At 65.0% G+C, this 26,321-nt stretch overlaps 2 protein-coding genes across 10 annotated transcripts in view; one reads left to right on the plus strand and one right to left on the minus strand.

The window, feature by feature from the left end:
- Positions 1 to 2,149: 2,149 nt before the first annotated feature.
- Positions 2,150 to 24,218, plus strand: AATK (apoptosis associated tyrosine kinase). Of its 5 annotated transcripts, XR_004360319.1 has the most exons (15): positions 2,150 to 2,260; positions 12,232 to 12,365; positions 13,491 to 13,632; positions 14,450 to 14,529; positions 14,644 to 14,762; positions 15,322 to 15,409; positions 15,527 to 15,660; positions 16,364 to 16,448; positions 17,101 to 17,240; positions 17,355 to 17,504; positions 17,586 to 20,673; positions 20,794 to 20,962; positions 21,298 to 21,534; positions 21,731 to 21,941; positions 24,105 to 24,218. XR_004360319.1 is itself a non-coding variant. In XM_032706829.1 (14 exons), the coding sequence occupies exons 1-14, from the start codon at positions 2,176 to 2,178 to the stop codon at positions 21,757 to 21,759; spliced, it is 4,680 nt and encodes a 1,559-aa protein (XP_032562720.1). In that variant the 5' UTR covers positions 2,150 to 2,175; the 3' UTR covers positions 21,760 to 23,941. The 5 variants fall into 5 exon arrangements, 4 of the variants coding, with proteins under 4 accessions (XP_032562720.1, XP_032562721.1, XP_032562723.1 ...); XM_032706829.1 differs by lacking the exon at positions 24,105 to 24,218 and having other exon boundaries at positions 21,731 to 23,941; XM_032706830.1 differs by lacking the exon at positions 24,105 to 24,218 and having other exon boundaries at positions 17,119 to 17,240; positions 21,731 to 23,941.
- The window catches only part of BAIAP2 (BAR/IMD domain containing adaptor protein 2), a 42,328-nt gene continuing 39,788 nt past the window's right edge, over positions 23,782 to 26,321 (minus strand). For all 5 annotated transcript variants that reach the window (XM_032706841.1, XM_032706840.1, XM_032706843.1 and 2 more), the window contains one exon: positions 23,782 to 25,780. In XM_032706841.1, coding sequence (XP_032562732.1) covers positions 25,711 to 25,780 — 70 coding nt within the window. In that variant the 3' untranslated portion in view covers positions 23,782 to 25,710. The remainder of the gene's footprint in view (positions 25,781 to 26,321) is intronic.

Raw genomic sequence — 26,321 nt, forward strand, 5'->3', positions numbered from 1 at the left:
CCTCTTCCCCCTCCCATCCTCACCTCCATTCCACCCTGATCCTCATTCTCATCCCCATCCCATCCCATCTCACCCTCATCCTCATCTTACTCCCCCTCCCATCCTCATCCCCATCCCTGTCTTCATCCCTATCCCATCCTAACCTGTCTCAGACATGGGCAGGAAGGGACACTGGGTACCAGGGCTGTCACCCCCAACACAACAGCCAGGTGATTTCACTCCCTCCTGCTTTCTGAAGCCCCTGCTGTCCCTTCCCGGTGCTGAGAAGGCCTTGAGCTCATCCCTCCTCTCACCCACACTGGGACTGGCCACCTGTGCTCGGAATGCTGGGGGCAGCTGGGGTGGGTGGGTGCCTGGTGTGTGCTCAGCACAGCCACCTCCCTGCATCCCACCTGGATGTGACTCAGCCAGTGCCAGCTCAGCCACACGTGGGGCAGGGCTGACCATGCAATCTGCCCCCATGGCACCTGGCCACCCGCTCCCACAGGACTGTGGCCACTCCAGTGGGTGCCAATGGCACCACAGCCCCAAGAGAGCCCAAATCCCTCCACCCAGGGTGCTGGGCACTGTGCTAGGGTGGTGCCATGTTGGCTTGGCTGCTCTGGGGCCAGGGAAGGTATGTGGTGGAGTTCAGGGGGTCCCACAAGTGGGGACGTGGCCCTTTGCACATCCAGAAGGGATCAGGAACCCAGTGGGGGGCTGGTGGGGGGCACTGGGGTGCCTGTACCAGCCCTCCAACTGGGGGTCACCAAAATGAGTGATGGGGGGTCAGCAGTCCCCTGCTACCCCTGGCAGAGGGGCCTGAGGGTCGTGTGGGTCAGAGCTGCTCCATAGCAGAGAAATGCAGAGGCGCAGGAGAAGGGAGAAGCTGGCTCCAGCATGTTTGTTCTCCCAGCAGCCGGTAATTTTTCCAGGCCTGTATCTATTTGTGGCAACGTGACATGTGCAGCGTGGTGCTGTTCTGTGCAGGCTTGAAGCTTGTAAAAAATTAATCGTGTACGCAAAATTTGGCTTTAAATATTCAAACCAACGGTGGGGATGTGTGAGCCCCGTGCTCAAAGCTGAGCCTGCCAAGGGGTGGGCAGAGGGCCTGGACAGGGGTTCCTGGGAAAGGGTTGGGGCAGGATGGGACAGGACTGTCCCACCATGACCCCAGAGGAAAGTCCAGCCTGGGTCCTGGGTGGGTTTGGTGACCAGCTGTGGTGCAGCTTTGCCAGGATCTGGTTGGGGGCTGTGTGTGAAGCTGTGGGATGTTTCCTGCCAAGAGAATTGGGACTGTCAGGTTTTGGAGCATCCTGTGTTTCCAGGGCACACTCCCATGTGCCAGGGCTGTGGTGTCGAGCAGACGAGGCCGAGCTGTGTGGCCCCACATGGGGCAGCCCCACAGCACAGAGGGGACCCCATGCCATGGGCCTGGCTGGGAGCTGCTGGGGAGCTCTGCTCCCCGCTCGGGATGGGGCTGGGGGGCTGCAGGGTGAGGCTCTGATTGGGTGCTGGGGCAGAGATGGGGAGCAGGGGATGTGTGTGAGGAGGGGCTGGCTGGGGGTCGAGGGGTTGGCTGGGGGGCAGAGCTGCCTGTCCTGTCCCATGTCCCATCCCTGGTCCTGTCCCTGGTCCCAGGAAGCCAGCGGTGCCCAGGATGGGTCAGCACGGGAGCAGTTCCCTGCTTGAGGGCTCCTGGTCCTGCTCCTGGTAGGTCCCAGTCCCACTACTGGGGGTCCCAGTCCTGCTCCCGGGGGTTCCATCCCCGCTCTGGGGGGGGGTGGCTGCCCCTGCGGTGTCCCAGCCCTGCTTGGGGGGACCTGGCTCTGTTCTCGGGGGGTCCCAGCCCCGCTCCGGGGTGGCGGCTACTCCTCGGGGGTCCCGTCCCCTTTCAGGGGGTCCCCACGGGCTCCCTCCATCCCGGCGGGACCGCGCGGGGGCGGCGGCGGCGCATCCCGGAGGGGAGGACGCGGGTCCCGGTGCGGTCCCGGGGCTGCGGCTCCTCCACCTGCCGCCCCCGCCCGCCCGGTCCCGCCGCTCGGCGGCGGCGCGGCCCCTCCCCGGGGCACGGGGCGCGGGGCCGCGGGGCCGCCATGGAGGAGGAGCCGCCGCCGCCGCCGCCGCCGCCGCCGCCGTGCCCAGCGCGGGGCCAGCGGCAGCCGGCGGCCGTGGGGCTCCCGCCGCCGCCGCGCCATGGGCCGCTTCCCCGCCGCCGCCGCTGCCATGGCGGCCGCCTTCCTGAGCCCCAGCCTCGCCTTCAGCTCCCACTTCGACCCCGGTAAGTGCCGCAGCCCCGGGACCGCCGGACCCGCACCCCCTGCCCCGCGCCGAGCCTCCCCCGGGCAGCCCCCCGCGGTACCGCGCTCGGCTCGCTCAGCCCCGCACGGGCTGCCCGCCCGGTGCACCGGGAACGAGCATCCCCTCGCCCTCATCCCCGGGAATGTCACTGGACGGGCTCCCGACCCGCCGTGCTTGGCCACCGTGGGACACCCCGCTGTGGTGCTGGGACATCGCGGTGCGGCGGTGGCACATCCCGGTGTGGCAGTGGGACATCCCGGTTTGGCGGTGGGACCCCCCGGTGTGGCAGCGGGGCGGTGGGATCGCTGTCGCAGCCGGGCGGCATTTTGTTTCCCGGGCTGGAGGGCGGAGGAATCCGGGGGCTGCGTTGCCTCTGAAGGCATCTCCGGGATTGAAACGGAATAATAAGGACAGGGAGGATGGTGATGGTGAGAGAGAGGAAGACGGAGCCGGGGCTGAGCCCCCACCGCCTGGGACAGCCGGCGGCCGGGGAGCCGGGGGCTGGGGGTGCCCGCCTGAGCTGGGGGTGCCGGCGGGGCTGGGGGGGTGCCGGGGCAGGGCAGCGGCGTTTTGGGGCGCAGGCATTATGTAAGCGCCGTGTCCCGGCCGCGGCGCAGCTGCAGGAAGATGCTGCAGCCGCGGAGCAGCGCGGGGCTGGCGACTGCGGGTGCGTGTTTGGGGCTGCAGCCGCCGCAGCCGCCCCTCACCGCCGCCTCCCGCCCCTCGCAGCCGCCTCGCGTCCCTCCGGTGCGGGGCCGGCTCCGCGCGGGCACCGGGACCCCTCGTGGGAGCGTCCGGCGGGCGCTCGGCTCCGGCCCTTTGTTTACCAAACGCGTGTCGGGTCCGGCACCGAGCGGTCGTGCCGCGGCTCCCGTCGCTCCCGGCGCCTCCTCCGGCACCGCGAAGGCGGCGAAGCGGTGCCCGTGCCGGGCTCGGGGTGCCGGAGGCTCCGGCTGTCGGTGCCGGGCTCCCGCATCCCTCCCCGCCGCCTTCCCGCTCCCTCCTTCCTCCGCTGCTCCCGCTCCCCCGGCTGCGCGCGGTCGGAATCCGTGGGGGGATTTGGAAATGAGTCGCATCAGGACTCGCCGAACGGGGACTTTGTCCCCGACCGCTCGTTATTTGTTTCTAAAACCTCGTTATTTGCACCTAAAATGCGGCAGCGCCGGGACGGAGACGATTGTCGGGCTCAGCCCCGGGGGGATTTTGCTCCGGGTTTTGGTGAGGCTCCGACTCCGCGCGAATCCTGCCAGCCTGGGGATTCTCAAGGCATGTTTGGTTTAAAAGCCCTTCAGCACGGTTTCCATCGCTGCCCATCACGGTGCTGCCAGGCCCAGAGCTCGGCGCTGCTGTGCAGCTGCCACCCACCAGCACCGGGAGAGGAATTAAAGAGAGGAACAAACCGTATTCTGGATTTCATGGCTTTGTGGATTCGGTCTGTGTGGCAGCAGCTCCTGCCTGTGTTGCATCGAGGCTGCCTGTGCCAGCCTGGCTGCTCAGGGTTGGCTTGTGCCTGGGGTTGGTCAGGAGGAGCAGGAAGCGATTTGTAGGGCACGGTGGCACCACAGCTGGGACAGGACGGGAGAGGCTTAGGGGCGCTGATTCTGCAGAGGGGAGCATCTCCTCCTGGGCCCACATTCCCTGGAAAGGGGCGGTTGGAAGCCACTACTGCCAGGATTGGGCCATAGGTGGCCTGCTGGCGTGGAATGGTGACAGTGGTGTCACCCGGGGCAGAGGTGCCACAGGGATGTGCCGACCGCAGCCACCCGTCTGTGGCCTCACCTGCTGCTTTTGGCTCCTCTGTCCGATGCACCTGTGTCAGGCTGAGCCGGCTGTGCCAGGGATTCGTTCCCTCCCAGTGCCAGGGGCTCTGGAAAAGGGTCCCAGCCCAGCAGCCTCGTGGTTCCCATCTTGTTTTGCCCATCCGCAGGCCGGGCCTGGAGATGCTCCCGCACGGAGCCACCCGTGGAGCACAACCACCCTGTCAGCAAGAGGCACTGCTGTGCTGCCTGCTCCAGCATGTATCCTAGATCTCCTGGGCTTCCCGTGGGAATTGAGTGCCCACTCCCTGACCTGGAAGTGCCGTGACCTGCCACAGCCCAGCTGAGCAGACGGTGCTGGGAGGCACCAGGTAGAAGTGTTGGGGGTCAGCCAGGACTTGAGGAGCTGGGGGGGACGGGGAATCAAGGCCAAGGGAGAGTTGGGGGTGTCTCCCTAGCCCTGTGTTTTCAGACCTAGCTGGAACCCACTGCCACCCACCCACTGTCCCAGGCCTCACATGGACAACAGCTCTGTGAGTGCTGGTGCTCTGTGTCCAGCACCACCATCTACTCCTGGCATGAGGATGGGAAAGGACTTGGGGAACTGTGGTGGCAAAGGGGCTGTTGCAGCCAGAAGAACCCCGGCAGCCCAAATGGGGGCCGGGCATGCCCGTGCTCCCACCCTGGCACCAAGCGGGCTGTTGGCTGCTGGCAGTGCTGCGGAAGGACAGGGGGAAGGTGTTGTTGGGACTGGACACAGAGGGGGGTTTGGGGGTGGTGGGAGCTCCTGGAGGGGAGGTGACAGGGGTGGCAGCACCCTGACTGGTTTCCTGTCTTGCCACGTGCTTCTCATGGGGGCTCAGTGTGTGGGAGGTGCAGGAGGTGCCGTCTGTCTGTCCAGGCTGATGGGCAGCAGGAGCTGGGCACACGGGCAGGGGGTGAATCCCAGTGCCCACAAGGATGCCAGGAGGTGGGCAGAGGTGGGGTGACACGTGGTGAGCCCCCTGTCCTGCACAGGGAATGATGTTGGCACTGCACAGCAGGGCAGCTGGGCCCTGCTTGGCTCAACAAGGGAACGGAGCCAGGATCCTTTTCCCCAGGGGTGCTGCATTGCTCCCCCTTCTCCCCTCCCTCCCTCCTACCCCCTCCACACAGGCGGGCGTGTTCTGGACAGTGACACCGATCCTGTCAAAGCCAATTAGGAGAAATTAATTTGCCAGGGTTGAAAGGGCCCCGTGCTGCCGGCGGGACCGGGCTGTGACTCACGGGCTCCCTGCCCGGCACTCCCAGCCCTCCCTGGGACACCCTGTGCCAGGGCAGACCGTGGCTCTGCCCGCCCCCAGCACCACGTCCTCCCTGCTAGAGCAGGGCTCTGGTGCCCACCCTGCCATGAGCCTTAGGCCAGGCCTTGGTACCCTGGTGACACCGTGAGAAGTAGGGCAGGAATGGCACTGCCAGCGTGGTGCCCAGTGTGGGTTAAGCTGGGGGTTCTGCATCCAGCTGGGGGTCTGTGTTTAGCCAGGGCCCTGCCTGGTCCTGGCTGCCTGTGGCCAGGTGACACACGCATCCCAGGTTTTGCCTCGTTGGTGTGACACCACCTGCCATGTGCCAGGCTGATTCCCTGGGCTGGAAAATCCCAGGATCTGGGTCAAAGGGGCGGTTGGGCTGCTCTGGTGTTGTGGCTCAGCCTGTTCCCACCCTGTGCCACACCAACCCGGCAAGCGTAGAGGTGCTGGGACCCAGTGCCCGGGACGATGGGATGGAGGGTGGTGGGATGGAGGAATGATGGTGTGGCCATGTGCTGCTGCCACCCCAGGGCTCGGCTTGGCTCTGTCTGCTCTCCTGCCCCAGCAAACACCCTGACACATTCCCAGTGGGAATTCGCTCACGGAGCTGAGCCAGAGGGATCCCGCAGGGACATGAGGTGGGGCTGGAAGTGACAGGGCTGACGAGGAGAGGAGCCTCTCTGTGCTGAGTCAACATGCCCACTGGCAGGAAAATAAATCTCCTGTGGGCATTAATCCCCCTGACAGCCCGGGAAGTGTTGTTGGAGTGCGTCGCAGCCGTCTTAGGGCACCCACTGCCATCGTACCCTTTGCCATCAGCTGCTCCAGCCCTGCTGATGGGGGACATGGAGCACCTCAGGATGTCCCAGAGCTGGCACAGGGCTTGTGGTAGAGGGTGGAACCGACCAAGGGACAGTGAGGATGTGGGGCTGGTGGGTTTGGGAGGGCTCAGCACCAGAGGAAGCAGAGCAGGTCGAGGACTTCCCACAGAGCCACCGTCCCACAGCCTGGGCTGAAGGCAGGAGTGTCGAGGGGGTCCCAATTCCTCTCCCTTCCCCCCTGCCAGCCATGTCCATGTCCTCCCTGCAGCCTGGTGCCAGCAGCTGGGTTAACACCGCTTGTTTTAATTACTGGAGCGAAGGAAAATTCCAGCGTAGGCAAACGCAGTAAGTGGAGCAGCACTGCCCGCCTGGCTGGGCAGGGTACCCATGGGCTCCCAGGCTCCTGTCCTGGCTGTGCCAGGCTGTCCTGCTACCAGGCCACCGTGTTGGCCACCACGGCTCTTCATCTTTCCAAAATACCCCTGTGGTTGTGTGCTCCTCGCTGTGCCCCGTACCCACCCTCGGCCTTCCCTGCTACCATCCCTATGGCAAAGAGATTTTCCGGGCTCCCTGTGTCCACCCTCGCCACCCCTGCTACAATTCCTATGGCAAAGGAGGGATTTTCCAGTCTCCCCAGTCTGTGTGTACCTGTGCCTGTGGGTGATTTGGGCACCACGGACCAGCTGAGAGCATGGGGGTGGCAGGGCAACTGGTGCCCAGCATCCTCCTGCTCCCTGTGGTGGCAGGGGCTGGGGCAGCAGAGTCTGGGCCGTGCCAGCTTTTCAGGGCTGCGGTGGGGGGCAGAGGTGGACCCCGTGCCCGAGTTCCTGCCCGCCCCATGGAGCATCCCCTGGGCCGCCTCGTGCGCGGGCCCTGCTCCTGCACGGCCCCTCTCTGGAGCCAGAGCTCTGGTTTCATAACACCGCTGAGCATTTTGGATATAAATAGGCTGCCCCGCTCGCGCTGCCGCTCCCGCGGTTACGTAAACGCTGCCGTGCCGGCTGTGGAGCCTCGGCGTGGCCGGTGCCACACGCTGCCGGCGGCAGGACCGCGATGCCATGTGCCCGGCACCGCTCCCGGCGTGGCACTGCCCCTGGCACAGCACTGCCCTCGGCACTGCCCCTGGCACGGCACTGCCCCCGGCACCGCTCCCGACGTGGCGTTCCCGGGGTCCATGGAGGGATCCCTGCCTGGGGCCCTGCCAGGAGAGGGCTGGGTGCTTCTCCCAGGCACCAGGGGCTGAGGTCACTCCCTGTCCCTCGGGACAGCGGGTTTGCTGGGATGCCACCAGAACGTGCCTGGCTGGCGTGGGCTGGGCCTCACCACCCCCACTCAGAGCTCATTTAAAACACCAAGCATGAGAAATTGGTTTAAATAGTCAATTTGATCTTGCTTTGCTTGTCTATTATTCTTTTTTTATTACAATATATCATTATAACTCTAATATTCTGTGGTCCAAATAGACTATATAATTACGTGTAAAAATATAGTATATGTAATTCTATATATAATTCTGTGTATAATTCCATATATAATACTAATACCATATACAATAATAGTATATTATTATTGCTATATATTATTATAATATATAGCATTATTAGAATTACATTATAATACTTATAATACTTATATTATCATTATAATAATTATATTAGTATTTTCCCTGGAAATGGAGGGAGCTGGCAGTTCCTGGCTCTGCATCAGGGCTTGCTTTGATGGAGGAACTTGATTTTTTGTCCCTAATCAGGCTGACACGTGTGGTGTGTGTGCAGCAGCGCTGGGGCTCGGCCTTTCCCTCGTGCAGTCCTTGTTTTTATTTCATTGCCTCAGAAAATGATGGATGATTTTAGTTTATTTTCCGTCTGTTTATGGTTTTTTTGCTGCTGTTTCAGCCCAAGATGGTAAAACCAGAAATGAGGAGCTGAATGCATCCTTTTGGTTAAATAAGCCACATTAGAAGATACAGAAGGAGAAGGGATTAGTGAGGCGTGCCTGGCGTTCACAATTAACTGATCTGTTAATCACCGGAGCGGCTGCTCCAGTGCTGGGAGAAGGTCTCCAGGGATGGGGATAAAGGGTGCTGCTCTCTGAACCCCGCTTTTGGCGAGGGCATGCCTGAGTCCTATTGCATCCCAGTGGAGGATGATCTGGGTACCCCTGGGAAGGATGCCTGGACCCCATGGCATCCCAGTGGAGGATGCTGAGGCTCCTGGCTGGCACCAGTGGGTAGCACCAGCCCCAGCCCTGCTCCATGGGCTGTTCCCATGGCAGGGGGGATCCGGGTTCAGGGGTGCAGCTCGGGGGGGCTGTGCCGGTGCCTCAGTTTCCCGGGAGCTGCACGGCCGCCGGGCACAGCCGTGTGCCCGCACGCTAAATGGCAGCGGATGGTTTCGTGCCGCCTGGATGCGTGTGGGTGAGCAGAGCGCGTGTCCTGCGGGCTGTGAAATTGCTTCCCTGGAAGCTGCCCATGGACATGGGGATTAACGTGATGCCAGGGCTGTGCCTGCACCAGGAGAGTGGATGGGGCTGGGAGCGAGGAGCCTGTGGCCAGAGGGGCCACGGGGCAGGGTGTTTGATCCTGCCCAAATCCCATCCGAATCCTGCCCCAATCCTGCCCTGCTCCCTGCCCGAATCCGGCCCCAGTCCTGCCCTGCTGCCTGCCCCAATCCTGCCCTGCTTCCTGCCCCAATCCTGCCCTGCTGCCTGCCCAAATCCTGCCCCATTCCCTGCCCAAATCCTGCCCCATTCCCTGCCCTAATCTTGTGTTGCTCTCTGCCCGAATCCTGCTCTTCTTCCTTCCCAAATCCAGCCTCTTCTAGGCGGGCACTGCTGCAAGGTGCTGCCCTAGTAGGGGGGGGTAGCATGGTACAGGACCCAGCATGTTCCAGGGATGGGATCCACGGTGGACGAGGGGACTGGGGGGGATGTGCAGACCATGCTCCCAAGGTACCCAGATCATCCCTCAGCTGCTGGATGACCCTACGAGCCCGCACCCCACCAGGGCAGCCCCTCTGTGCCCCAGGGCAGCTGGCAATTACCAGTGGGGAAACTGAGGCACGGGCTGTGTTTTACAGCGTGTCCTCCCTGCGGGAGCAGGGCGGGGGGAGGTCTCGGTGTTCTGTGCCCCGTGCCCGCAGCTTTCCTCCCCGTTCTGCACGGCCCGTGCTGCGCCGGTTCGGGGGCGGGCAGGGGACGGGGGCCGCCCGGCCGTGGCCGCGGCGGGGCCGGGAGCGCGGAGCTGCCGCGGGCGCTGCGGGAGCCCCGGCTCGGCCCTTCCGCACACGTCAGCCGCGCCCGCCGCCCGCGCCGCCGGGGGAGCCGAGCGGCCGCAGCATCGCCCCGCCGGCCGCCGGAGCCAGCGGGGCACGGCCGGGCGGCCGCAGCCGCCCCGGGAACGTGAGTCAGCACCGGCGGCGGGCACGGCCCTGCTGCGGCGGCACCGGGGCCGGGACCCCGGAGGGATCCTCCGGCCTCTTCCCGTCCCTGCCTGGAGCCGGCGGTGGGAGCTGCGACCCGCGCTGGGTGGGCGATGCAACAGGCTGGTGGTGGTGGGGGCAGCAGCGCGGGCTGGGCTGTGACAGCTGCGGGGCGGCATCTGTGGGGCGGGAGGGCAGCGTGTGCCTTACTGTCTCTCACTGCATCCCATTGCACCCCACTGCATCCCATTGCACCCCACTGCATTCCACTGCACCCCTCTGCACCCCACTGCACCCCACTGCATTCCACTGCACCCCACTGCATTCCACTGCACCCCATTTCATCCTGCTACGTCCCACTGCACCCCATTGCACCCCACTGTACACCACTTCACTCCATTGCATGCCAGTGCATCCCACTGCATCTGGCACCCCCTTCCCCCTCCGTCAGAGTTCTGCTCCCGATTCCCAGGGCTGGCTGTGAGGCTGGGGCAGGAGCTTCTGGGGCTGGAGCTGTGGCCTCACTGCTGCCACCAGCCCCCCACCTGTCCTCACCTGCCGGGCTGACCAGGTGAGGGTGGGTGATCTCTGGCTTGGCACGCAGCCGCCAGGACACGGTGGCCCTGCTGCCGGGGTTGCTGGGTGCTGGGTGGTCCTGGGTGCTGGGTGGTCCTGGGTGCTGGGGCTGCAAGTGATGCAGCAGTTCTGGAGGATGCACTGAGCTCGCCGTTCTCAGCCTGACCTCTGTGGCAAGGCCAAGTGCCAAGGCCACGGGAGGGCATGGCACTGGTGCCAGGGGATCCTGTTCCTGCTGGGAAAGCGGAAGGCAGAGCCTGAGGATGTGGGGCAGGATGTGGTGGGGGCCCTTCACACTGCACACAGGCAGCCCTGTGCCCTGGTGCTCCCTGTGTCCTGGTGTTCCTTGTGTCCTGGTGCCTGCCATGTCCTGATGCCCCCTGCACCCTGGTGCTCCAGCAACCACCACTGCAGGTGCATCTGACCTGCTTTTGGGATAACTTGGCCTCTGAGATGACGCCACATTTCCCATCACCACACCCAGCGCTGGTGCTGTGGGGACAGGGAGAGCAGCTGGATGGTGCCAGTGGGTCATGGCAGTGGTGGTGCCCAGTCTGGGCTGGTCACTGCTCCCAGGTAGCTGGTTGTTCAGGTGAGGAAACTGAGACAGGACGAGCCGGGTCTCACTGGCCCGTTGGCTCATTTGGGAAGCTCCAGTTCCTGAGCCGAGGGGTGGCTCAGCTGATGGTCTCCTCAGAGGGGCTCCTGTCCCTGTGCTCTGCTCCCTGTCGCCGTTCAAAGGCTCTTTTCAGTGAGTCATTTTCTCTTTTGCTGTCCCACTATCCAGGGAAAATGGTGACGTTGGCGGTACAAAGTGTGTTCACCATGGAAACCAGCAGCAAGGGGGGGCACGCCGCCCCCCCGCTCCTCCCAGGTTCGGCTTTGCATCCCGAGCCTCAGAAGATGGCTCTGGAGCTCCTTTCACACTCCTTGGCATGGCTGGGCTGTGCCAAGGCCCACGGGGCCATGTACCTGCTCACTGCCTAGCTGGGAGCTGAGGTGCCCGTGCCTGTGCCACGTGGTGCTGGGGAGCAGCCAGGAACTGCCAGTGCCCCCCAGGGCAGCGGGACCTTCCCCAGACCCCCGGTGCCCTTCAGGTGCTGGTTTCAAGGACACAGGGGAGTTGGTGGCAGTCCTGGCATAGGACAGTGTGGTCAGGGCACAGGGACAGGGATGCTCCGTGGTCCATGTGCTGGAGCCACGTGTGTGCCACGAGTGTCCCCGAAGGGCTCGGCACAGGCTCGGTGACCCGGGGAGGGGCTGCAGTGCCGATGGGGGTCTGTACCAGGGGCACAGCTGAGCACAGGAGCACCTGTCCCAGCCCTGTTGTCCCGCAGGAGGGCACTGTGCTGGGCGCTGCAGGGCTGTGGGGGGTCCCTGATGACCAGCTCTGTTGGCAGCACCGCGACCTTCCGGCTGCCTCCCACCACAACGGCGCCGGTTGTTCGGGCAGGCTCTGGGTGGAATAGTAATGTGGCAGCTGCAGCTGGCAGCGGGGCCTGCTGGGGACGGCAGCTGGGACATGGCCACCACCGCTGCCACCACGGCCACCGTGCCCCCTGCCACCCTGAGCGACACGGCACCGGCTGCAGTGGGGTGGTGGGTGCTGGGATTTGGGGTGTGCTGGTGGCCAGAGGATGCAGTGCCCAGCTGAGCAGCCCTGTCCCATCCCTGTGCCTGGTGTGGGGGCTCATGGAACCAAATTCCCGTCCTTCCAGCTCCCACAGCTGCAGTGTCTGGCCAGCCTTGGGATTTGACTTGTGCTGTGACCAAACCTACTGGAGGGCAAATCCAAGGGCTGGGGCTTGGCTGGGTGGGGGTGCCTGGGACCTCCGAGCCAGCACGGTCCCTCTCCACAGGGTGTCATTGCCATCCTGCATCCACAGGGACTGTGTCCCTGCTCTCCCCATGCAGGTCCCTCCTGGGCTCCCAATTCCTGTCCTCAAAGGGAGCACAGTGGCACTGAGCCCCCCATTCCCCCCGAGTGCTTCCCTGTGAGCCCTGATGAGCCCCCACATCCCATGACCCCCACCCGGGCAGGACCCCTCTCCCTGCCCCAGCCCCCTGCCCTGACCCCCTGGTGTCCCCACAGACGGCACCCCCCTTAGTGAGCTCTCCTGGTCCTCCTCGCTGGCCGTCGTGGCTGTTTCCTTCTCGGGGCTCTTCACCTTCATCTTCCTCATGTTGGCCTGTCTGTGCTGCAAGAAGGGGGACATCGGCTTCAAGGTGAGCTGGGGGCACTGGGGGGTCCCCAGGCCGGGAGGGGGGATCTCTCCAGGGACCCCAGGAAGGGATGGAGGTGTTCAGAGGTTCCCCAGTGCAGGATCTCCTGCCCCAGCACCAGGGCTGGGTGTGTCCTGGTTTAGAGAGCAGTGCTCAAAGAGGGGGTTCGGACCCTCAGTGCCTGCCAGGGCCTGTGGGACTCAGCATCACTGAGGGTCGTATCCTGACTCATCCAGGATCTCAGGTCCACAGAGCATGGATACGTGAGGTTCAGCATCACTCAGGGTCATATTCTGACCCATCTGGGCTCCCTGCTCTGCACAACCTGGATCTGTGGGGTTCAGCATCACTGGGGGGTTGTAACTTGACCTGTCCGGGCTCCCAGCTCCACAGAACATGGATGCTGTGGGGCTCAGGATCACTGGGGGTCGTATCCTGACCCAGCCGTGCTCCTGGCTCCGTGCAGGGCCAGGCCACGCCATGGTTAAGGGCCCGGCAGTCCCACCCGCACGCCCCCGAGGGTGGGAGGCACCCTGACCTCACAGGCACAGAATGTGCCGAGAAAACGCTTTTTCCCTAATTGCTGGGATTTTTGTGGAGGCTTGAGGCGCCCGCGGCGGGAGGGGGTCAGGCTGGGGGGGACACGCTGGGTGCTGTGTAACGTCCCACACCGCCGGAGCACCTCTCCGTGCCGGGGGGAGCAGTGACCCCCGCGGCCCCCGCGCTGGGTATAAGGGGGCGCGCGGCCGGGCCGGTGTCCGGCGGGACACGGCGCATGGCACGCGGCGGCACATGGCACACGGCGCGGTGCCGGCGGTGTCGGCAGCACCATGAGGCAGAGCTGGGCAGGGCGAGATGCTCACCGTCGCCTACCTGCTCGCCCGGGCGGCTTTCAGGAGCCGGGGTGTGCCGGGGTGGCACCGCCAGGTAGGGGGGTGGGTGGTGCCATCCCCGTGGAGGGGGTAGGGTTGTGTACCTGGAGGGTGGGATTTGGGGGTCCCTGTGCCTCAGGGTGTGGGTGAGCCCGTTGGGGCAGAGGGGTCTGTGGGGCACTGCTGGCAGTGGGGAACCCTTGGGGTCAGTTATCTCTGCCTGGTGTGTCCCCCTCCCCTCATGCCCTTGGAGCAGGAGTTTGAGAACGCCGAGGGGGATGACTACGTGACGGAGCTGTCGGCCCAGGGCTCGCCTGCCCCCCAGCATGGCCCCGAGGTCTATGTGCTGCCCCTCACCAAGGTGTCCCTGCCCATGGCCAAGCAGCCAGGGCGCTCAGGTAAGCTGGGGAGGGGGCAGGACCCCTGAGAGCCATGGCTGGGGTGTCCTGCAGCACTGAGCAGCAGCGTGAGCTAGGGATGGGGGGTCTCCCCTGCTGAGGAGGGACAGCTCCAGCAGAGCCCTGAGCAGGGGACAGGCAGCCAAGTTCCCTGGGGAGCGCTGCAAGGATTCTCCTGTGCTAAGGTCCCTTGTCCTTGTCCCCAACCCTGTGCATGTCCCACCCTGCCAGGGTGGGATGGGACACGGACACCCCAAATGGTGGCACCCACAAGCCCCGGTCCCGTGTAAACAAGCCCATGAGTGGGAGAGGAATGTGGGGGGCGCTTGGCTGTGCCCCCTCCCGCCCTGTGTCGTTCCCCACCCAAAGAATGGCTGGGGGGGGTGGCCAGCGAGGGCCAACAATGGTCCCATTGCTGCCTGCCCTTGGCACAGGCACCCGAGGGGCAGGACTGTGCCGGGGGGGCTGGGAAGGGGCTAAATGCCAACGCTGTGCCGGGCTCGGCTCCGCCTGCCTGCAGAGGAGAAGGGGCAGGGATCCAACTCTGCAGCCACTCGGTTTGGGGACACTGGTACCCCATGTCTCACCGCCGTGGGAGGATGCCTGGAGAGGAAGATGCCTGGGATGCAGGGTGCCTGGGGATGGATTCTCCAGAGCATCCCAGCGTGGCAGATGCCCTGGCACCGGATGACACGGTGGGGATGGCAGGGCTTGGCTGGGACTACTGGGGAATGTGGGCAGGGGGGCAGAGGGATACCAGCAGGGGGGGACACATGGTCGGGGGGACACGTGGGCAGCTGGATGTGCTCTGTTACAGTGCAGCTCCTCAAGTCGGCAGACCTGGGGCGGCAGAGCCTCCTGTACCTGAAGGAGATCGGGCATGGCTGGTTTGGCAAGGTGAGCCTGGGGGCAGAGAGCCCCCAACACCCCACCCCGGTGGGACCCGGGGCCCCGGCTGTGCCAGGCGGGTTCGGGGTGTGGATGGAGGGATGAGCCTGTCCCTCGCCCCAGGTGTTCCTGGGGGAAGTGAACTCGGGCATCAGCAGCACCCAGGTGGTGGTGAAGGAGCTGAAGGCGAGTGCCAGCGTGCAGGACCAGATGCAGTTCCTGGAGGAAGCACAGCCCTACAGGTACCTCTGGGGTCACTCCGCGGTGCCGGGAGCGGGGATGCTGTGGGATGGTGGCAGGTCCCTTCCATGGCACCTTTGGCTGCCAGGCAGAGCCGTGGCTGTCCCATGGAGGTGCCAGCTGAGCTCTCCAGCAGCTCAGCTCCATTCCAGCCCATCTGCCCGGCGCTCACTGCAGCAGGACCGGGGCTGTGCAGAGCCACTGGCCATGGCGAGGGGCAGCGGTGAGGTCATGGGCAGAGCGGGGCCGAGGGGGGGCACGGGGCTGCTCCTGCTTGGGCACAGCTGAACAAATGTCCCTTTGTGGTGTGCCTGGGGCGCTGGGACGTGCTGGTACCCACTCCGGCGCTCCCGGCAGCCCCCGCCCATCCCGGTACAGGCAGGGTGACGGTTCCCAGGGGGCTCCCGCCGTCCCCTCACCCAGCCCCAGCACACGCAGGACAGTGGTTCCTGAGGGGTTGCCACTGTCACCCCAAGCACAGCCAGGGCAATGGGGTGCTGGGAGCAGCCCCCCACCCCCCTGGCACAGTGCCCATGTGCCCCCGTTGCTCTGCCCACACAGAGCCCTCCAGCACACCAACCTGCTGCAGTGCCTGGCCCAGTGTGCCGAGGTCACGCCGTACCTGCTGGTGATGGAGTTCTGCCCGCTGGTGAGTCCCTGTGCCCCCCGTGCCCCTCCCACTCCCCGTGGTGCCCCCGTGGGTGCTGGGCACGGTCGAGCCCCCGCAGCCGAGCGCCGCGGAGGGTGACAGTGGCACTGCCCCCAGGGTGACCTGAAGGGGTACCTGCGGAGCTGCCGGGGGGCCGAGGCCATGACCCCGGACCTGCTGACCCTGCAGAGGATGGCGTGTGAGGTGGCCTGCGGCGTCCTGCACCTGCACAGGAACAACTACATCCACAGGTAGGCTGGCCTGGGGCTCTGGGGGGCAGGGGGAAATTTGGGGTCTGGATGGGGGCGGTTCCCAGGATGCCAGCGTTCCTGCCCCACCACTGCTCCTCCTGCCCAACAATATCCTGGTGCTGAGTGAGTTGCAGACGGAGACTCCAGCATCAGTGATTTTGTTGAGGAGGGGATGCGCTGCCATCGGGGGCCACTGGAGTGTCCCCACCTGAGCCCGGCTCTGCAGGTGGGTCCCCACGAGGGTGCCCAAGTTGTGGTGAAGGGATATGGGGTCCCCAGCTGTGCTGGAGAGGGACTCCCCTATGGGCAGTCCAACTTTCGTGGGCCCTGGTGCAGCGGGGGTCTCGTGTGTACCCCGTGTGCGTGACCCGCCCCGGGGCTGGAGCAGCCACCCGGGAGCCCGGCCCTGTGCCAGGGCTCACGTTGCCCGGGAACACCCGCTTTCTGCTTGGCTCGGCGCGTGACGGATGGACGGACGGACAGCGGCGCAGCTGGGGCTGCGCAGGCATTCCTGCTGTGCACTGGCTGCCGCGTTATCGGCACGCCCGGCGCTGGGCACAGGGACGGGGGGACGGGGCCCCGCCGCCGCTCGGCCATCCCGCTGCCCCCGCGGGGTCCCTGGTGGGTGCCCCCCGACCCCTCGGTGGTGGTGGGTGCCCCCCGGCCCCCCGGCAGCGGTGACAGCTCCGGGTTTGTTTGGCAGCGACCTGGCCCTGCGGAACTGCCTCCTCACCGCCGACCTCACCGTCAAGATCGGGGACTACGGGCTCTCGCACTGCAAGTACAAAGTAAGGCTGGTTGGAGGGAGGAGGGGCTGGGGGCTGGGCACCGGGACCCCCGGGGCACCCACATGTACACCCACCCTGGCATATACCGTGCTGAGCCTTCCCCGCCCCACGCCCGCACACATTCCTGCTCCCCAGCAGTGCCGGGGCACTCCCTGGGTTTTCTGGAGTGCAGGGGGGTGCAGACCACCCTGTGAGGGACTCGCTTCCCCCCAGTTTGTCCCCCTGAGCATTAAGGGGGTTTTTTTCCCTCTCCCAGCACCCTGGCCCCCTGCACAGGGGGGTGCCATGGAGCCTGGGCTCCCCAGCACTGCCTGGGCTGGCCCGGACGCACCCCTCTGCCAGGAACAGGTCCCTGCAGGCAGCTGCCAGCACGGCCTGGGGTTGTCCCCCCGTCCATATGTCTGTCTGTCCTGCTCTGGGCTCCCCATGGCTCCTGGCAGGGCTGGGATCGCCGGGCTGGGGGGCTGGAGGAGCTCAGAGGGGCAGCAGGCAGAGGCGGGGAGGAGGGGCAGTGGGTACCAGGAGGAGCGAAGGGCAGGCTGGTGGCAAAGCCGGGGGGGATCGTGCTGGGCAGAGGGCAGGGCAGGGGGTGGCGGGTGCCGCGGCGTGGCCGGTCCCTGACGCCATGGATTGACGTTCTCTTCTCGTACTGACCCTGCACACTTGGCAGGATGATTACTTCGTGACGGCCGACCAGCTGTGGGTGCCGCTGCGCTGGATCGCGCCCGAGCTCATCGACGAGGTCCACGGCAACCTGCTCGTGGTGGACCAGACCAAGGCCAGCAACGTCTGGTGAGTGGGTCTGGGGGGGGGCAGGGGGCTGCGGGGGTGGGTTGTTTTCGGGGTAGCTGGCTGGTAGCGGGGTGGGGGTCTCCCTGCACCCCCAGCATCCCACCGTGCCCGCAGGTCGCTGGGCGTCACCATCTGGGAGCTGTTTGAGCTGGGCAGCCAACCCTACGACCACTACTCGGACCGGCAAGTGCTGGCCTATGCCATCAAGGAGCAGCAGCTGAAGCTGCCCAAGCCGCAGCTGAAGCTCTCGCTGTCAGAGCGCTGGTGAGGAGCCCGTCCTGCCCCCTGCCCTGCCCCACCCCGCGGTGGGCGGGGGGCCAGGCTGACCCTGGCCCCTCACCACAGGTACGAGGTGATGCAGTTCTGCTGGCTGCAGCCTGAGCAGCGCCCGACGGCGGAGGAGGTGCACCTGCTGCTGTCCTACCTGTGTGCCAAAGGGGCCACGGAGGCCGAGGAGGACTTCGAGAAGCGCTGGAACTCCATGAAGCCCAACGGCAGCGCCGGCGGCAGCCACCACGGCCCCGAGCTCTCCTCCTTCCCACTGCTGGAGCAGTTCTCAGCTGACGGCTTCCCCTCAGACGGGGACGACATCCTCACCGTCATGGAGACCAGCCACGGCCTCAACTTCGAGTACAAGTGGGAGCACACCAAGACCGAGCACTTCCAGGCCCCCCTGGGGTCCCTGAGCCCCACCAGCGCCGCCCGCTACCACGACCTCTACTACCCTGCCACGACGGCGGGGCTCAGCCTGGGGGTCTCCCCCTCCTGCTACGAGTGCAAGGCAGGGGGCTGCCCTGGGGTGCCGGCGCCTGGCGTGGTGCCCATCCTGGGTGCCCACAGCCCCTCGCTGGGCAGCGAGTACTACATCCGCATCGAGGGCCCCGGGGAGGGCAGCACCGAGCTGGACTATGCCATGTGCACCTACAGCCCGGCGGGCGAGCGGGGGCCCCTGCGCCCCCCGTCCTGCTGGAGAGCCCAGGGCGGCCGGAGCAGCGGCGCCTATGACTCCGACGGCAGCCCCACCGTGTCCCTCAGCATGGAGCCGCTGCTGGGCCACGCGCCGGCGGGAGAGGCCTCCTGGGAGTGCGCCGAGTACTACCCCTACCCCTGCCCCGGGCAGGAGCCGCGGGGCTACAAACCGTCCCCCAGCCACGGGGCTGAGGGGTACCTGCTGGAGGAGGAGCCCCCCCAGCCAGGCAGCCAGGACTGGCCCGTCCCCAGCTTCCAGCCCAGCATGTTCACTGACCCGCTGGGCGTCTCGCCGCCAGGGAACTGCACCTACAGCCCTGGGGGGTACGGGGTGACACAGGGGCAGAGCGGGGCCCCGCCGGACTGTGTGGCGCTGGAGCTGGGCGAGGACAGCCCCCCGAGTGCCCCCCACCCGCCAGGTGCCAGCCCCCCGCCTCAGCACCTTCCCTGGGCCTCCAACAGCTCCTCCAACAACATCGGCAGCGGCAGCCCCCGTGAGCCCCCGGCCGGCGACAGCTGGTGCTACCGCCGCATGATCACCTTCCGCGGGCTCATGGCCAAGCCGCTGGGCACGGTGCCACGCGGCCAGCCCCAGCTCGGGGGGTCCCCGCCGGGACACGACTTCCTCCGCCCGCGGCAGGATCAGCCCCCCGCCATGGCCGGCGGCTCCTCCTCCCCGTGCCGCTCGCCCTCCCCGCGGCTCCAGGCCTGGCACGGCCGTGACTCATCACCCTGCGGCCGCGCACAGGCAGTCACGCTGGCGGGCAGCCCCACCACGCCGTGGGGCCCCGCCGCGGCCCCGACACCTGCGCCAGGGGCCCCTTGCGATGCCCACCTGGACGAGAGCACGGTGGGGGGCAGCCCTGCCTGCAGCCCACTGCCCCACCCCACAGTGGGGCCGGGGGAGGCCACCCCCATGGCTGGCACCACCACCCCAAACCCTGGCCTGCCCGTTGAACCTGGCACAGACAGCACCCAGCCCACGCCAGAGCCCGCCGAGGTGCCCGCACCGATGCCCACGGAGGCCATGGCTGAGAGCGGCGCCTGTGCCACCAGCGATGCCGACCGGACACCGGACAAGACCTTCTCCAGCGGCAGCTTCCCCAGCGTGGATGAAGGCAGCGACGAGGACACAGCAGAGCTGACCTCTGGCGTCTTCACCGACTTCTCCGGGGACTACACAGAGCGGACGGAGGCGACCCCAGCACTCAGGTCCCTGCAGAAGCAGGTGGGGACACCGGACTCGCTGGAGTCACTGGACATCCCCTCCACGGCCAGTTCCTGCGAGGTGCTCAGCCCCGGTGCCTTTGTGCCCGCTGGCCAAGCCCGTGCCCTGGACAGTGGCTACGACACCGAGAACAACGAGTCCCCCGAGTTCGTCCTCAAGGAGCCCCACGAGCCCCGAGAGCCGGAGGCCTTCAGCCAGCTGGCAAAGCCGCCCCCGGGGCTGCCAGGAGGCGAGGGCGAGGGTCCGGCCCCTGAAACGCGGCTGCCCAGTGCCCTGGGGGCTGAGCTGCACAGCCTGGCCGAGAAGAGCCCCTACCGTGACTCTGCCTACTTCTCCGACTGTGATGCCGAGGCTGAGCGCAGCCCCAAGGACGAGGGGGACAGTGATGGATCCCACACCCCGGAGGCAGAGGAGGGTCCCCGCTCCCCTGAGCAGGATGTGGGGCGAGGGGAGGACCCGCTGCACCCCCCGGGGGCACCTGGCAGCCCCCCAGCAGTGCCTGGTGTCGCGGTGGTGGTGCCCATGCCGGTGGCAGGGGTTTTGAAGGGGGACTGGGAGGGGGCTGAGGACAGGAGCACACCGGCCGGCCCCACAGAGCAGGTGCCTGGCACGGAGCAGTGCCCCGCTGGCACGGGGCTGGTGCTGGGCAGCCCCCCACGCCCCGACACTGACGTCTGTCCCCCAGGCTCTGTGACCCCCAAGACTTTCCTCTTGACCCCCGTGCCAGTGAGCCCTGGGGAGCCACTGGCCATCGGAGGGGCCCACGTGCCTGAGGGTGTCCCTGGAGTTGGAGGAGCTCTGGCAGGGGATAAACAGACTGTGCCCCCTGCGCTGGGGCCTGGGGACCTGGGGCTGCCCCCGGAGGGGACGGGGGTGGGTGATGCACCGGGAGGTCCCAGCACGCTGCTGCTGAGGGCTGAGCCAGCCCCGGGCCTCTCCCCGCTCCCGTCGGCCCCGGAGCGCCGCGAGGAGCCGGAGGAGGAGGATGAGGACACGGAGGACAGCGACGAGTCGGACGAGGAGCTGCGCTGCTACAACATCCAGGAGCAGAGCGAGGAGAGCGAGGAGGAGCCGGTGGCTGTGCCCATCGTGGTGGCCGAGAGCCAGAGTGGCCGGAACCTGCGCAGCCTCCTCAAGATGCCCAGCCTGCTCTCCGAGTCCTTCTGCGAGGACCTGGAGCGCAAGAAGAAGGCCGTCTCCTTCTACGACGACGTGACCATCTACCTCTTCGACCAGGTGGGTGCCCTGGGGGGGCAGTGCCAGGTGCTGGTCATGATCCCACAGCAGTTTGGCAGTGGGAGCCATCCCCAGCTGTGCCCCCAGTGAGGTTCCTTCCTGCTGTTTCTCCATCCTCAGGAAAGCCCCACACGGGAGCTGGCTGAGCAGGGCTTCCCAGAGCCCCCCCTGCCTTCGGGGCAGCCCCCTCTGCCTTCGGGGCAGCCCCCTGCCAGTGGCAGCCCCCCCAGCCCCACGGACAAGCTCGGAGCCTCGGATGACTCCTCAGATGGAAACGCCTCAGAAGAGAGTAAGAGACCAGGGGGTTGTGGGGCTGGTGCTTATGGGGGGGCAGCAATTATGGGATGATGGGGACAATTATGGGATGATGGGGACAGTTAGGAGGTGATAGGGGGAAACAATTATGGGATGATGGGGACAATTATGGGATGATGGGGACAGTTATGAGGTGATAGGGGGAAACAATTATGGGATGATGGGGGCAGTTACGGGGTGATGGGGGCAGCAATTATGGGATGATGGGGGCAGTTATGGGATGATGTGGGAGCAGTTATGGGGTGATGGGGGGCAGCGGTTATGGTGAGGACCCCGAAATGGGCTCAACCTCCTCACTCCCTATCGCAGGCGGTGGCTTCGAGTGGGATGATGACTTCCCGCTGATGCCGGTGAAGCCGCCCCTGGTGGCCTCGCTGCCGGGGACACCAGCAGAGCCCCCTGCGGCCGTGCCCGCCCTGCCCGCCCTGGTGCCGGCGCAGAAACAGGTGCTGCCCATCCAGTTCTCCCGGTTCACGGTCTCACCTGCCCCGGTGTCCCGGTTCTCCATCACCCACGTCTCCGACTCGGACATGGACTCCATAGGAGGTGAGTCCCCCCCCGTGACGCTGCTCTGTGGGTGACCAGGACCCCTATCCCTGCCGGGGGCTGCCGTCAGTGCCAATGGCACTGTGAGCCATGGGACACCCCGGCCTTGTGCCCGCGGGGACGGTCACCCCCCGCAAAGGGCCGGGTGTCCCGTGGAGGGCGGGACCCTCTCACGGCCCCTCTCGGCTCGTTGCAGGCAGCAGCGAGGACGGTGACCGGGAGTGAGCCCGCCGGAACACAGCCGGCATCGCCCCGGCACCGGGCAGGCGCAGGACGGCGGGGCCGGGCACGGGGGCCGCCCGTGGGCTCCCAGACCCCGCTCTGGATTTTTTAGGCAGATTTTCTCGGAAGGAACTCGTTTGCTGCTGCGAGTGGGAGTGGGGCCGTGCCCCCCGCGGGGCCAGGCGGTGGGTGACGGTGACGGTGACAGCCGTGCGTGTGTGTGCGGGTGGCTGTGTGCGTGCGTGCAGAATACACACTTTATATATATATATACATATATATATATAAATTATAGCGTTTAAAGGGTAGTGCCCTGACCTAGCTAACATTTGCAGAGTGTCCCCCCAGTGAAGTTCCCCCCCTTGGCTTCTTGCCCACGCGTGCTCCCCGAGGTGGGGTTTGTCCCCACACCTCCTGTGCTGTCCCCTCCCCGTGCCATGTGCTTGGTCTTGCACCTTGTGGCAGCTTGGCTGCCCCAGGGCTGCCCCACAGCCACCCTACAGCTGCCCCACGGCTGCCCCACAGCCACCCCACGGCCACCTCACGGCTGCCCCAGGGCTGCTTCAAGGGCACCCCACGACATTCCCGAGTGAGGAGCCACTGGCTGCTGCCACCGTTGATGTCACTCCCTGTGCCAGGGGTGCCACTGTCCCTCCGGGGGGGCACCATGGCTTTTGGGGCTTGGGGGGGCTCCCCTCCCTTTGCTTTCGGGGAGCAATCCCAACAGGGGGATCCTGAGGGCTGGTGGAACTGTTGCCCACTGTGGCAGGGAACGACACGTGGAGGGCTGGTTGGGGGGGAACATCCCCCCCCCCCAGGACCTGCCAACCTGACTATTTTTGTATTTAAAGAAAAGGATTAGAAAAACCCAACCCCAGACCCACCCCAGAACCAAAACTCGCTGTTGACTGAACCCCCATTGACGCGGTTTTAAGTTATTGCTGCCAAAGAGACGTATCGAGTCGGGGGGAGGGGGGCAGGGGGTGCTCGCAGTTCTTTGTTACATTTTTTTTTTTTTTGGGTTTCTTCGTTTTTTGGTTTTTTTCTAATTCATTCGAGGCTTAGGATAATTGTGCAATTCCAGCTTCCGGAAGGAAATAGAAGTAAGCGGAGCTGAACGAAACCTTGAAATCAGGGCTGGTTCCTTTTGGGGTCTATAGACCAAACCCTGAGGTGAGAAATGTCCCCTGTGAGCGCCCCCCGCCCCATGTCCTGGCTCCTGGCACCCCGTGTGCAGGTGGTGAGGGCACACGGATGTCCTTGTGCACAGACATGCACCCACGTGGGATGGGGCTGGTGCCAGGGGTTCTGCTCCATGCCATGGGATGATCCCACCCTGGGCTGGGCACAGCTCTGTGGGATGAGCCCAACCAGGACCCTGTGGGATGAGCCCATCCCCAACCTGGCACTGTGATGCCACTCGGGTTCCAGCCAGATGTTCCCATACTCGCCCACCCTCCTCCCACCCATCCAGCATGTTTCAGCCCACCCTGGAGCTGTATCTCAGCTGGAGCCCCCTCAGTGCTCAGAAGGCTGTTGTGGGGGTGAGGGGCTGTGCCCAAGGGCACAGCCAGGGTCCCAGGGGACCCCAACTTCAGCCCCAGGGTGGCTGTGCCACCCCGTACCCCCCATTGCTGGTTCCTCCCCACCACTAGGCAATTAATGCTTTATTTAAGTGTTTTATTTAAGTCCCCACCTGGCCTTTAACTCACCCCCCCCTCAGTTCTCCCAAGCTCTTCCTTTACCCTTTGCAACTGGGGGGCCATACCCTGCACTGACCCGGGGTGCAGCACCCATGGGTGCTGCTCATGCAGGAGTGGGATGCTCCTGGGATTCCCTTCCCGCAGCATCCACTCTCCTGCCCCCCCTGCCTCCCCTTCCCTGCACACCACCAGCACCACAGGTGCTCTCCCCCCACGCCCCTTGCACCCAGGGGTGCTGGTCCAGTCCCCCACCCCACCCTGGGTTTGGTCTATGGCGCCGCAGGTCCCGGCTCCGGAGGGTGGATGAGGACAGAGCTGTGGCTTGGGTAACTTTTTTTAATAGAAAGGCTCTTCTTACATGGTCTATTTTCTCAATACGGGTCATAATTGCTGTATTTTTTATCAGTGCTGATTTCCATACAGCTCCCAGCATGTGTGTCAAATCTCATCGGGCCAATAATAAAGTTTTTAAAATATCTTAAGCCGTTTCCTGCCCCGATCATTGCCCAGCACGCAGGATGGAGCCAGCTCGGGATGGACCTGGGGCCAGGCTGTGCCTCTGGCCAGGGAAAACGCTGCAGGAGGGAGGGGTGTGAGGGATTTAATTGCTCATAAATTACTTTTTCTCATAAAAAATTATTTCAGGTTACGTCTTGCAGGTGCCAACGAGCCAGGAGGTGCAGCGAACCCCCCGGGGGCTGGTTGGAGCCAGGGTGGCTACTCAGGGGTCCCGGGGGGGCAGCCCCTGGCACAGGGGTGGAAGAGGACAACGCTGTGGCCGAGGGGACCCCAGGCCTGTCCCCACCCCGGGCTGTGACCACCAGCCCTCTCCCACCCACTGCACCTGCGCCAGTGGAGCCCTTCCCCTCACCCCTGCCCCATGTGGTCCCCCACCCATCTGCTCCAGCCCTGGGAGAAGAGGAGGCACAGGAGAGGAAGAGGAGGCACATCACGGAGCAGGGAACCCTCGTGTACAGCTGGAGCCTGGACAGTCGCAGGAGAAGCTCTTTTCCTGCAGCGGAGCTGGAAAATCCATCGGATGGAACATGGGAGAGATGAACCACCACATCCCACTGGGACCGAGCCCCGCGCTGGCACCACTCTGTGCCCGGCCAAGCGCCCACTGCCCGGACTGTGGTGACCAGGACATGCTGCACTAGTGATTGGGAAGTGCAAAATGAGAAATACAAAGGAAAAAGCAAAAACTCTGTTCGGCATCAACCACTCACCCACGGGAGACACAATTCCTGCCTGGAAACCCCCTTCTCCCTGTTTTCGGAGCAAGGACGAGACTCCTGTGTTGGCTCCCCGGAACTGCGGAAGGGCCTGGGAGCCACCTCACTCGTGGGCACTCCCAGCAATAAGCTTAGCAAGTGTGTGTATATATATATTTATATATATTTATCTCTATCTATCTCTCTCTCTCATGCAGCCCTAGGAATAGAGGAAGAGCAAACAGCCAAGCAAGAGGTCTGGAGGGAGCTCCTGTCTGCGGGGAGCAGGGCCCCCCCAACTGCCCCAGGCACCCCAAGGCTTCCACACCACCCTCTCCTCCACAAGTGTTTTTTTCTAGCTTATGTTTTACAGCAGTACCGTAATTCCCTACAATATCCCGAGCCCTGGCACTGCAGGAGCTCTGGGACCAGAGCCGGCCCTGTCCCAGCAGGGGCTGCAGTGCCAGCACCCTGCTGCTGGTGTGCCAGCCTGGAGGATGAGGTGGGCATCCAGGGTCTGGTGGGAGCCTGGGAGCTGCCTACAGCTTCCACCTTCCCTTGGCTTGCACAGGGTATCCGGGCTATCCCACCTTTCCTAGGGGTCCCTCCTGTCTGGGCAGGGGAGAGCAGGGGGACCATGTCCCCTCTGCCATTGCCACCCCACCGGAGCACTGTGAGCCCCTGGAGCCCCTTCTCCAGCTGAGCCCATTTTCCTGCCCACAGCAAACTGCTGCTCAGCCTGGGAACCATCCCAGCCCCAGGACGTGCTGCTCCAGCTCTGGGATGTGCTGCCACCACACTCCTTGGTGCAGGCAGAGGACAGGTGACACCACCATGGCGTGACCCTCTGCCACCGAGGGGGACAAGCTGGGTCTAGAGAAGAGAGAACTAGGGCACTAGCTTGAGCCTTTGGCTTTCAAAGCAGCAGGATTAAATAAATTCCGCCTAAAAATGAAGTCCTGGGAAGCCGGACATGCAGTGGTGAGGATGAGGAGGACGAGGAGGCGGCGAGTGCCGCGGGCGCCAGCGCTCCCCGATCAGCTGATGAGCGGAGCCGAGCGGTCGTTCGTCACCGTTGGCTTCAGCTGGACGTTGGCAAAGGGGTTTCTGCGGAGGAAGAGGAAGGAGGAGTTAACGGGGGGACGGCGGCAGCGGGGCTGGTGAGGACGGGGCACCGGCACAGCGAGCGGGCACTGGCGAGAGCCCAGGACTGCAGCTTTGGGAAGGGGTTAACTGGAAAGGCTCTGCCCTGTGGAGCCCCCAGCTGAGCTGCCCCCACTCCTCAGCTCCTCTCCCAGCCAAAGCCCTGGTAGGTGTCAGAGATGAACCGAGGGCAGCTCCATGTGGGATGTTCTCCTACCTCATTCTCCATCAGCCTAAAGCAGGAGATGCCACGGGGGACTGGGACTGGAGAAACTGCTCCAGTCCCCTCCAGGCTGGACTCACACAGTTCCCACAGATGGGAGCACCACGAGATCACCTGGCTCTGCACTACCCTGCTCCAGGTTATGGCCTGACCTCCCAGCCAAGGGCAGAGCTGGCAGCTCCCTGCAGAGGCCTTGTGCTGCCTCTGGAGAAGTTAATATCCAAGAGTGTGGGAGATAAACAACACCTGGATGGACTTGGCAGAGCCAAGAGACCAAGCCCA

The sequence above is a fragment of the Chiroxiphia lanceolata genome, chromosome 19, assembly GCF_009829145.1.
Source record: "Chiroxiphia lanceolata isolate bChiLan1 chromosome 19, bChiLan1.pri, whole genome shotgun sequence".
Classification (NCBI taxonomy): Eukaryota; Metazoa; Chordata; class Aves; order Passeriformes; family Pipridae; genus Chiroxiphia; species Chiroxiphia lanceolata.

Coding starts and splice junctions, on each gene's coding strand:
- AATK (XM_032706829.1), top strand. CDS start 2,176: ATGGGCCGCTTCCCCGCCGCCGCCGCTGCCATGGCGGCCGCCTTCCTG. Junction 13,633..14,449: donor CAAGCAGCCAGGGCGCTCAG/GTAAGCTGGGGA, acceptor GCTCTGTTACAG/TGCAGCTCCTCAAGTCGGCA. Junction 14,530..14,643: donor GGCATGGCTGGTTTGGCAAG/GTGAGCCTGGGG, acceptor CCCTCGCCCCAG/GTGTTCCTGGGGGAAGTGAA.